This window comes from Lemur catta, chromosome 13, assembly GCF_020740605.2.
Source record: "Lemur catta isolate mLemCat1 chromosome 13, mLemCat1.pri, whole genome shotgun sequence".
Taxonomy (NCBI): domain Eukaryota; kingdom Metazoa; phylum Chordata; class Mammalia; order Primates; family Lemuridae; genus Lemur; species Lemur catta.
The window spans coordinates 80,426,760-80,438,779 of NC_059140.1; the positions used below are offsets into that span (position 1 = coordinate 80,426,760).

Sequence of the window (12,020 nt, forward strand, 5' to 3'; positions counted from 1 at the left end):
AGTAGCACTTAGGCAGCTCCTAGACAGGTCCTCAGTCTACATTTCTTCTTCATTTGGGTGGAATAATGGCTGATGCTTGTGGTTGTTGAGAATCCTCAGCTCCAGGTCCTCTAATGTTGCTGTGGGAACTTTCCCACATCCTGCACCCATCTTAGAACAGGTATAGGTAGGTAAAATATCTTCTCAAATGATATCCAAATTAGCAGTCAGGGAGTACTGTTGAGAATGTCCCCATTTTAAAATACTTTCTTGATTGCTTCAGGGGAAGAAAGTCAGTGATATCCCCTCATTTACTGCCAATAAAAGTCTTTACTACTATAATATTAGTAGTATTAAGAATTAATTGCCTGTCTTGTTCTATTAGCAGCTTTATACCTTAGCCCACAGAAACATTTAATAAATATTTCAGGAATAAAAAATTAAATTTTAACCGATAATTCAATTGTTTGTTTTTATAGGTGTATAAAAACATATTATGGACTGATATTTTCGATTTCACTTGTAAGAAAATGATCAATGGATTGAAATAATTGAAGTATAACAGAAGATATATTTTTTAAAAAAGGAAGCCTTTGTACAGTTCGCTGGATTCACAGAAGCACTACTCCAGAGCAGAACGATGCCTTAATCTTAAATGTCCATTTGTACAACTTGACTTACACCTACAAAAGTAACTTAATTTTACTCTGGAAATAACACTTACCTGTTATGAGATGCTGTAATATGAGCTGTCATCACATGTTAACATGGCATATGTATTTTTTTTTGATACCTGAGTTACATTATTAGAGTTGTTTCTTAGTATCCATGTAAAGTTTCACTCCAAAAACACAAGCTAAAAACTTGTCTTAAGTAAAGTACATCTAGGGCAAATGGTGGCTGAAAGTGAATAATATCCAAATTACTGTTGCTTGTTCTGTATAAGGATAAGAAAATAACTGCTTTTTTAAATTGGGCTTTGCTAATTTATAATTACTTTTTTATACTTTTCAACATTTTTAATAAAGTTTTTTTGTTTGCCTATAAAATAATACTCAGAGGGATTCAGATATCTAAATATAATCATTGAGAACATAGAACACATTGGTATAATTCATCAAAGGCTTAGTTTTAAGTATTAATACAACCATGTAATATAGTGTGTGCCCAAGGCTTAAAAGACATGTGGCAGTATAAGAAATATTTTTAGTTCTCTCTACTTTTTAATAACTTTTTATGTTGAACTTTCATGAGTGTATATATGTGGGCAGGCAAACATAAAGTTACACAGTAGGAAGAGGTGGGAATGCCTAGAAGAAAAGCAAGGACAGTAGAGGCAGGATATTATAAGCTGTTAAAAAATATTTCAAATCCTAAAGATATTTTGAATAAAACATGCTGTTGAGTTGACTTTCAAATTTCATTTTAGGTGGTGACTAAAAATTACTTTGAAACTTTTTACAGTACTCCTATAACAGCTTAAATAGTGACTTAAAATGCAGTTCAAACTAGGGAAAAAAACTATTTAGAATAACAAGGGTCTCAGGAAGAAATTCTAACCTAAGTAGCCATTTTAAATTCCCCAGTCTCTGAAAAGTGGGTTCCACTCTTCAATGCATAATCTTAAATCTGACTAGATACATTTCTCCTTTTTTCTTTTTAAAATCTAACCTAAGTGTCAGAAATTATTGCATTAATTTTAAACAAAATACAGTATCCTATAAAAGATAAATAGTGTAGAAATGTTTATTTATACTGTTTAGTCAAACACACACACACTCCCCAGAATGACTGATTGCTTCCAGTCTGTGGGTAGAGCTAAATCTCACCAGCATCTGTGAGTATCAAAGGTTATAGTCTCCTTATATGTAAAATGGGATTGTAGGGGAAGGGTGTTGTAAATGAGTTGGACTGGATGACTTTTAACATCCTGTGATGGCCAATTTTACAAAATGACCCTAGTTTTCATTCACCCAACAAATTTTTTGGAGTAACTTCTATACTCCAAACAGTATACTAGGGTTACCTCTGTCATTGTCTAATGTAACAAATTTTATAGTTGCTATTGTAGGTTTACAATTTGTAAGATTTGCCTAATTTCCATTGGCTGTATTATTACTAGATTTTAAAAGGAAGAATCTTTTTTTTCCCTTTGAAACAAAGGAATGAGTTAGCTTTGAAAACACAGTTTGGAATACTATAGTATGGATTCTTCTATCTTCATTTCAACTCTCTAGGCTTAATCATCTTGATTCTAGGAAACTAGAATGGAAGTTAAAAGATATCAATTGCCAACCAAAAACATAACTTCACTTTGACAGTGTGCATATTATAAGGAAATAGTAAATGTTTAAACATACTTGACTACTTTCAGAATGTTCTGGTACTTTTTGTGTTTCTACATTTAGATCAAAAGATTTACATGCACTGGCTACCGACTGAGGAAACATAATTTTCCGATTCAGGCAATTTTGTGGTATTGTAATCTCAATTCTTTTAATTTCTGTTATTTAACATCATCTTTAATAGTACAGTAAACACCTTTCCAGAAATTTTCAGTTAAAGCCTTTTAATTAGTTATCTTTGGTTTCATTTATGGCCAACATTTTACCACATTCTAAATATTATTTAGCTGAATTTATTCATACATATTAATGACCATTCATCAAGGGTCCACAAGTGGTATGGGTATTGGGGAAAGGCTGCCTCTTTGGTATTTCAACTGGTATTGATTATTGCTATCAACTATTTGGGGAGAAAAGGTCAAAAGGAAGCCCTGTCAAAATTAATAAGTACTATCTTTGGTCCTTTAAATACTTGCATGAACATTTGTGATAACACCTAAGGAAAATAAAGTTGAATTTCAGGTCTTGCCATTGCCATTAAAAACAAATTAGACAGGAGACTTGGTTTACCCGTGTATAAATTTACTTGAATATTCAGTACCTGAGACTATGCCAAACCAAAGAGCAGCTGCAGTATATTAGCTATTAAAAATGAACACGTTTACAAAGTTTAGTTTCATCTTTACATAAGAATGATATTTTTAAAACTTTTTACATATCTAGTGGTATAATCTAATATGTCATAAGTGAGTTTAACTGTCAGGTTGGTTTAAATCAAATATGCAATGTTTACTTGAATTTTATTTCTATTAGAAAGCAGATTGTGACTATGTTTACAGGATTGTTTAAAGATTATCAGACATGAGATCTCCATTCAGTTATCTTTAAAGTAAATGTATATTAAGGGCTTAGTGTTTGGATCTGCATATTTGGGGCATTGAATAGTTAGTCACTTACAAGTAAGTTTTGCTTACAAAATTTTGTTCTAGGGACTAGCACTGCTATCATTGGAAAGTATTTTTAACTAATCTGTTATTAAGAAATTAATCATATTTTTGCATTTCAGCCAAAATAAAGACCATGTCTAATAATCTGTTAGATACAGATATGTAAATCTGAAATCCATATGTTTCATATGATCTAAACTGTATTTTCCAATTTAAATTAAAAATGTAATATAGATTCAGAAAGTTCCATATTTTTCTAATGACTTCATTCTATATTTGTTGGGTTGCATAAAGCAGGAAGGACTTGTGTTTGTTAAAGATTAACAGATTAAGAAAGCTATTAGTCCAGTTTATAATATTTGTACATGATTACAGATGAGTTTGCCCATTTAAAAGAAAAGATGGACACTATTTTAAAGTGATCTTTAATATGCTTTTATATAAACACATTTGAAGTACAGTTTACTTTGGTTGTCTTTACTCAACAAGTACCATAAGCCTTGCATTTGTTCTCATTTGTATCATCCTAGACCATGACTCAATGTTAACTCTTTGCTTTGTCTTTTGGATGGCCTAACCTACAGTAACATGTATGCAGAATATTTTAAAACTTTTTTTCAAAAATCATAATGATTTACTTTATTAATAAATAAAGTCTTGTATTTGAAGTTTTTTGTTGATGTTATAAACTGGTATTTACCAAATGAAAGAATAACTATTACTTTTATCAATTTGAAAATCTGGTAAAATAGTGTTTAGTTAGAGAAAGAGACTGGTTAATAATTTGGAGAAACCACCTCTAAAGGTAGGTATTATTTCAGTACAACAAAATGGTAGTGTATTTGGTTTTATTCAAAACCTAAAGAGTTTAACTTAGCTTTTACTGAACATAATTTAATTTCAGAAGTCACTTTAGAATCTTGAGTACCTTCAAATCACTGTAAGTTGTTTGTTGAATTGTGGTCATTAAAATGCTGAACGGTAGATGTTACCTTGTGTAGAATTCTTTTATGGCATCTGTATTCCATTTCCTTTCCAAAGAAAGAGGCAAGGTTTTGATACTGAGGCTGCTGAATACAACAAGGTGGCTCTAAGGTTTAGCTATGATTCGCAGTTTTCAGACTAGTAGGTTCTGAAATATTTGCAGGAACCAAGAGGCCAGTAGAGATGCAGCAACTGCCCCTTCCCCCCAGATTCAGAACAGTGTTTGGGGTGGTAAGGAGAAATAGTTACTAAATGGCCCAGAGGGCTGTTTTGACACCGGAAGAGTGTAACAGATGACGTCGCACTGACCTAATTTCTTACAGCCTGGCTTTTTGGAGCCACATTGGCACAGTGAAAAACAATGTTGGCCTCTTTTATGTGTTTTTCTTACATATGTCTTCTGGAATATACAGGGATGAGAACTAACATTTAGTTTCTTCTGTGTCATAGGTCTTTATGGGTGATTTAACAGTCCTGTGATATTGACTTCACTCTTTGACCCCTCCATATCAGTGCCTTTCAACTGCTAGAGAGGATGTAAGTTATGTTTCTGTTCTGTAATTCTCACATGCTGTTCTTCACCCGAGACCATCTCCTCCCTTCCCATTCTCCACAGAAGGTAATTTCTTCCAGGATTTCCAACTCCATCCTTCTTCCACTTGGCCTCCGAGCTGGGTTAACATCCTCTGTGCTGCCTAGATCACTAGACTTCTATCTGTTGTCTATTTCATTTCACCATGTATTATACATACTTTCAGTTCAACTCACAAGATTGTAAATTTTTGAGAACTGTTTATTTTTGGAAGAACCACACACAAAATGAACACTGAAGATCAAAAAATAATTGTAGCAATGAATTTCATGTTGATTAGATTTTTTCCTCTGGTATTGCCCAAGTTCTCAGTGAAAGAAAAGTGTGCACCAGAGCCTACATGGTTATCCTAAATTTGAAAAGATTAGTCAAACTCTCAGACGTTTTGGTGATAGTTTGTATCAGTGTACTTTCTGTGGAGAGCAGTTCGGCGATATCTGTGAAGTTTTCAAATGCCCATTTTTTTTATCTGTTAGGTCTACTTGTAGGAATTTTATAGATCTGCATTGTGAGCAATATATAGAAGGATATTCATTGCCTTACTGTTTGAAGCAACAAAGGACTAGAAACAATATAAATGTCCCACCTCCATTTATGGTCACACATGTAATGGGATATCTGAAAGGATACATACACAGTGAACTATTAATGGCGTTACTTCTAGAAAGGAGCATTAGGAGTCAGTAATATGTTCTATTTCACCATATGCCTTTTTACACTGTTTTACTTTCTTAACCATGTGCATATATCACTTTTTAGGAAGAAAACTGGCACCTTAGAAATTTTATGTCCATGGGGAAAAGACAGGATGTTCGACAAAGGTTGCTTGACCACTGTGCTGGCACTTTGGAAAAAAATAAAGCTGCCTCTGTTGTTCACATCTTGGCACCAATACACATTCCAGATGGCACATGGACTTAAAAACTGAATACAGGAAGGTACTGCAAGAAAACATGGGAAAAGAATTTTATGGTGGGATAAGAAAAGTATTTCAAAGCAGGCATAATACTGGTAATCGTAAAACACTTGAGTACATGAAAATTTAAGAAGAAAACTAGCTCTAATAAAAAAATAAGAACAAAAAGAAGAAATTCACAAAAGAAATAAGAATGATCAATAATACAACATGTAAAAAGATGCTTAGCTGCATTATTAAAGAAATGTAAACTAAAACAGCAGTAAGATGGTTGCTGAGGATGTGGGCAAAGGAGCATTTTTGGTGGGGGTATAAAATGTCTTAACTTTACTAAAGCAAGCAGTTTGGCACAATGTGTGTCAGTTTCCACTGTACATAACCGATGTACTAGCAAGCCGCTGTAAGGAATTTATACAGAGATCAGCATGTAAGCTAGTTTGAGAGACTTTTAAAAAAGCAATAAACAAGGAAAACCAATGCCTGTCAATAGGAAATTGGCTAAATTATATGACTCTCTACTCCAGAGACTGCAATGAAGCCATTTAAAGGTTTTGTGTGGCTATATTTGTAAAAATTGAAGTATCTCCATGGGAAAGAAAAGATCTTGAAGATGTTAGGTGAAAATACCAAATTTCAGAAGTCTTCATACTGTTTATAGTATGATCCCATGGTTTTTCAATGACCGTGTCTCATACCCATGTGTTCAGACTCAGCCTGTTCATTGAGCACCTACTCCAGATGATGGGTAAATGGTGGGAATAGAGCCACAGTCAGTTCTGCCTTCCCACCAATGGACCCACATGGGAAACACACACGGGGAGTATGGGGATCCCAGGACCTCCAAGTTGAAATGGCAAGAAGGTCCCTGGATGGCCAGTGAGAGAACTCAAGACCACAGTGGGCCCTTGGGTGTTCTTGGTACAGGGAGCAAAAAATGTTGGCTGTGATTTACCTGATTCAGCCACTGGAAGTGACAACCCTCTATCTGGAAGATTTACCAACCATGAGCTTTTCCCTCAACCTTTTAAAATAAACTTGAAATCTTTGTTCGCAACATGTAGCCCTTCTAGATGTGGAGAAGTTGTCAATGTATGCTAGAGTAAAAAGAGAAAAACTACTTGTTTTGTAATCTGTTTGTTAAAGTTCCCTGGAAAGAAACATTATTATCTTCTAGAAATCACCTTTGGAAATGCAATTTTTACAGCATTTTCTGCACTGATGCCCATGTTTGTGTCATGGGTTGGAGGAGAGGGCAGAGTGCAGGAGGGGAGGGCAGAGTGCAGTAGGCGAGGGGAAAGGTTTGTGCCAGAATGTATATGTTAGAACCATTGTTCGATGCGTGTGTTGTTATTCAGGCTCCTGTCTATATAGTGATTAAGCTTAGGTCCTTCATTAAAATACCTGTATCTAGCTTTTCTACATTTTTAGAAGTGCTCGCCAGTGTTAAAGCAGATGTGAATAGTGTTACATTGTTACTATAGTCATCCCTTGGTATCCACGGGGGATTGGTTCCAGGACCCTGCTTGGATACCAAGATCCAAGATCCACTTGGTGCCCAAGTCCCTGATATAAAATGGTGTAGTATTTGCATATAACCTGTGTACATCCTCCTTTATACTTTAAATCATCTCTGGATTACCTATAATACCTAATACAATGTAAACATTATATTAATATAAATAGTTGTTATACTATGTTTTTATATGCATTTTTTACTGTTGTATTGTTTTTATTGTTTTATCCCCCAATTTTTTTTTAGACACTATGCCTGAGGATCCCCCCTCAAACATTTTGACCCATGGTTGCTTGTGTCTGCAGATGGAGAACCCACAGATACAGAGGGCCAATTGTATTCTTAGATGCCACCACAAATCTGCATCATTAAAAGATGTTAAATAATTAATGGATATATGCATTATATGCAATACCATATATCCTTTAAGAAAAAGAAGATATGTCTATTAAAGACCCACAAGGAAGGTCCATGATCTATCGTTGAGTAAACAAGGACGTTCGCACTATTGATACATGCAGCAGTTCAGAGGGATCTCAGGCAATAATGCTGAATGAGAAAAGCCAGTATAAATTATTTGTAAAACATTCTTGAAATAAAAGTATAGAGATGAAGAGGTAGTTGCCAGAGCTGAGGGGATTGGGGCATGTAGTTATAGAGTTATGAGGAAGCCCCATGGTAACGGAATAGTTCCAAATCTTGATTGTGGTGGTTACGTGATTCTACACATTGACAGAATTGCACAGAACTTACACACACACAAACACACGAGGACATATAAAATGTTAACTCTGAATAAGCTCTACTACGTTTGTACTAGATGTTACCATTGGGGAAACTGGGTGAAAGTTACCTTGCACCTCTCTATACTTTTTTTTCATTTTTGGCAACTTCCTGTGAAATCTATAATTAAAATAAAAAGTTGAAAAACAAAAACAGTTGCAAAATACAGTGCATAATGTGATCCCAGTTTTAAAAAATATATGTAATATACACAGATACATAATTTTTTATATACAGAAGAGTATCTGGAAGAATAGACACCAGATTGTTAATGCTCCTTACCTTGGAGACAAGGAGGGGACATGGGGAGGCATGAGACTCTTACTTCACACTTTCTCAATGAACATGTAATACTTTTGTATTGTGTATTTTGGATTACTTAAACAGCAGGTCAAGAGGCTATAAGAAATGACCATGAAGTTGTCACCTCTGTTTTTAAATAATGAAATTTCATCATCACAGCAGTGAGCTCAATAAAATTCCTATAGCATCAAGATAAACACAAAGTAACATATGCATCTTAGATGATTTAACAAACTTCAGTTGTCACCATAAAGGAAGAACACAGTCAACAAAAGCATCCTGCAAGTGTGAAGGTAATGCCCAGTCAGAGTCGCGTGCTCATGTCCTGAGGTTTTCAGGATTTGCACTGACCCTACAAAGGAGCGTTCTGATTTCAGTGAGGGGTAACTTACTGAACAGAGAATAAAAATAAAATTGTGATTAAAAGTAAAGTTACTGTAAGACATTTAATAACATGTATGCTCTTTATTATCTTGCTCCTGCAGATTACTTCCACATGGGCAAATTATCCATTTTCAAGGTAAGACATGTAGAGGGAAAAATATTAATAATTAGATAGGACAGAAAGCTGCTCTGAAGCCTCTTCCATTTTCAGCAAAACTTTTTTTTTAACATAAGGCGGCAAGTAAGAAAAATAGTATGAGGAAGTTTGTTGCTTGAACAGTTAGACATAAGAAAATGTGAGTGTATACAATAGAGAAGGATAGTGAGGAAATAGTTTATTGGAGGGTGGAATTGAGTTTGGTTTTGAACATTGCAACTTTGAAATGACATCCAGGTGAAGATGTCAAATAGTAGGATGTTTCAATGTGGAGCTTATGAGAAATATCTAGACTGGAAATAATAAAGTGTGTTCTGCAGATTTAGAAAAAGGAAGCTCATGAGAAATGGTAAATATGTAGATAAACGTATAGAGTTATTTTAATTTCTTTAAAAGATGTGATTTTTTAAATCAAAAATTATAATACTGTATTGTGAGATTTATTTACAGGCATACCTTACTTTACTTTGCTCTGTGTTTTTGTGCTTTACAGGTATTGCATTTTTTACAAATTGAAGGTTTGTGGCAACCCTGCGTTGAACAAGTCTATTGGCATCATCATTCCAATAGCATATGCTCAGTTCATGTTTATGTATTTCAAAATATTTGGTAATACAACATTTCAAACTTTGTCATTATTATATCTATTATGGTGATCAGTAATTTTTGATGTCACTACTATAATTGTTTTGAGAGGCCACAAATCATACCCATATGAGATAGCAAACTTAATCAATCCACATTGTGTGTGTTCTAACTGCTCCAACCATTCCCCCATCTCTCTCCCTCTCCTAAAGCCTCCCTATTCCTTGTCACAACAATATTGAAATTAGGCCAATATAATAACCCTAAAATGGCCTCTAAGTGTTCAAGTGAAAAGAAAAATCACATGTCTCCAAATCAAAAGCTAAAAATTATGAAGCTTATTGAGGAAGGCATGTTGAACTTTTGTATAAATTTTAGAACCGGCTAGTCAATTTCTACATCTCCTTCCCCCACAAAAAGGCCTGTTGAAATTTTGCCTGGCATTGCATTGAAACTACAGAACAATTTTGGTAGAATGGGCATAGTTACCATATTAAGTCTTCTGACCACTGTATACACAATATCTCTCCAAACTAATTGATTGTAACCAGTTGCAGATTCCTTTGTTCCTTCTCCACTCCCACTGCTTCACTTGACTAGCCTTAAAAAATTAAATAAATAAGTAAAACAAAGATATCTCTCCATTTCTTTAGGACTCCTTTGATACTTCTTAATTTTCAGTGTACTGGTATTATATATCTTTTGTCAGACTTATCCCTAAGTATTTCATATTTTTAGTGGTACTGGAAATGGCATTTTTATTTGAATTTGTTCATTGATCATATAGAAATACAATTTATTTTTTTAATATTGATCTTTTATCTTACAACTTTACCAAACACACTGGTTTGGGTAGCATTTTTGTTATTTTCTACATAGAAAATCTTGTTATCTGTTAAGAAGGATAGTTTTATTTCTTCTTTTTCAATCTGGAGGAGTTATTTTATTGTCTTATTACATTGGCTATAATGTTCAATACAATACTGAACAGAAGAGGTGAGGACAGACATCCTAGCCTTGTTCTTGATCTTAGGGGTGGGTCTTTTGCCAATGACATATGATGTTAGCATTAGGTTTTTCACAGATGCACTTTGTCAGGTTTTACTTCTATTCCACTTTGCTGAGAATTTTTATTAGGATTGGATGTTTGGATTTTGTAAAATACTTTTATCTACATCGAATGAGATAATCATGAGTTAGTGTGTGTATGTGTGTTTGTGTGTGTGTGAATATGGTAAACTAGAGTGATTTGCAAATGCCGAACCAACTTTGTATTCAAGGGATAAACTCTACTTGGTCTTGCTGTAGTAATGTTTTTATATAATAATATATTGCAGGGTTTCATTTGATAAAATTTTGTTTAGAGTATTGCACCTATGTTCATGAGGGGTATTCTGTAGATTTCTTTTCTTGTAAAGTCTTTTTAAAGTTTTCATATCAGGATAATCTGGCTTCTTAAAATGAGTTGGGAGTATTTCCTCCTCTCCAACTTTCTGTTAAGAGTTTGTATAGAATTACTGATCTTCCTTCCATAAACATTTGGTAAAATTCATTATCTGGGCCTGGAGTTTTCTTTATGGGAAGGTTTTTAACTACAGATTCAATCATTTCATAAATATAAGGTCATTCAGGTTATATATTTCTTCCTCCGTGAGCTTTGGTAGTTTGTATCTTTTAAGGAATTTTTCAATTTTATCTAAATTGTCCAATTTATTGGCACAAAGTTGTCAATATTATTGCCTTATTATATCTATAATATTTTAAAAATCTGGAAAAACTCTGATGTCATCTTACTAATTTCTGATAATGGTTATTTGTGTTTTGTTTGTTTGTTGAAGACAGGCTGTCACCCAGGCTGGAGTGCAGTAGCATGATCATAGCTCACTGCAGCCTTGATCTTGTACTTCTAGCCCCCAGAACTGTGAGAAAATACATTTCTGTTGTTAGGCCATCCAGGCTGTGGTATTTTTATTTTGGCACCCCTAGCAAAGGAATACACATGGTAAGATTGTTGGGCAGTATTGACTTCCAATTTGGGGTTTATGGTCATGAATTTAAACAGAAACTACTAACCTTAATTACGTGATTTTCTCCAGCAATATTTAGCAGTAAGGTCGGTTTCAACAAAGAAAAGCAAATGGTAGAGTTCATCCAGGAAATTTGCCAGTGAATTTATTGGAACAACAAGAATATGACACATTAATTTAAAAGTTCAGTCTGGATAAACATTCAACTATGAAATGCCTATTGTCAGGCACTTTGTTAGGTGTAATGAATAATAAAATCAATGTGCCTTCACCACAGCCTGTACAAATTGCAGATATTAAAATGTGAATCATCTAACTAACATTAGTCTTGAAATTTGTACTACCTTTCTGGAAAGCCATTTGGCATCAGATTCTGGTCTCAATTCCTTTTATCTATAACCTGTACATTTTCAAACAGAGAAGGAGACTAAATGAAAAAACATATATGAGGATTATCTCATTAATGGGGAATTATCTCAATGGGTAATGAGATTGATTTTCTTCT

At 34.1% G+C, this 12,020-nt stretch overlaps 1 protein-coding gene and 1 long non-coding RNA gene across 4 annotated transcripts in view; both read left to right on the top strand.

Annotated features, from left to right (window-relative positions):
* ZDHHC20 (zinc finger DHHC-type palmitoyltransferase 20) overlaps window positions 1–3,939 on the top strand; it is a 66,814-nt gene extending 62,875 nt beyond the window's left edge. For all 3 annotated transcript variants that reach the window (XM_045567662.1, XM_045567663.1, XM_045567665.1), the window contains one exon: window positions 459–3,939. Coding sequence is in view for 1 of the 3 variants with exons in the window: in XM_045567663.1 (XP_045423619.1) it covers window positions 459–466 (8 nt within the window). In the remaining 2 variants the exon portion in view is untranslated. The remainder of the gene's footprint in view (window positions 1–458) is intronic.
* Window positions 3,940–5,769: 1,830 nt separating this feature from the next.
* Window positions 5,770–9,788, top strand: LOC123649479. Its single transcript, XR_006739016.1, has 3 exons — window positions 5,770–5,785; window positions 7,523–8,882; window positions 9,397–9,788. It is a non-coding gene; the product is annotated as an uncharacterized LOC123649479 (long non-coding RNA).
* The last annotated feature ends 2,232 nt before the right edge of the window (window positions 9,789–12,020 follow it).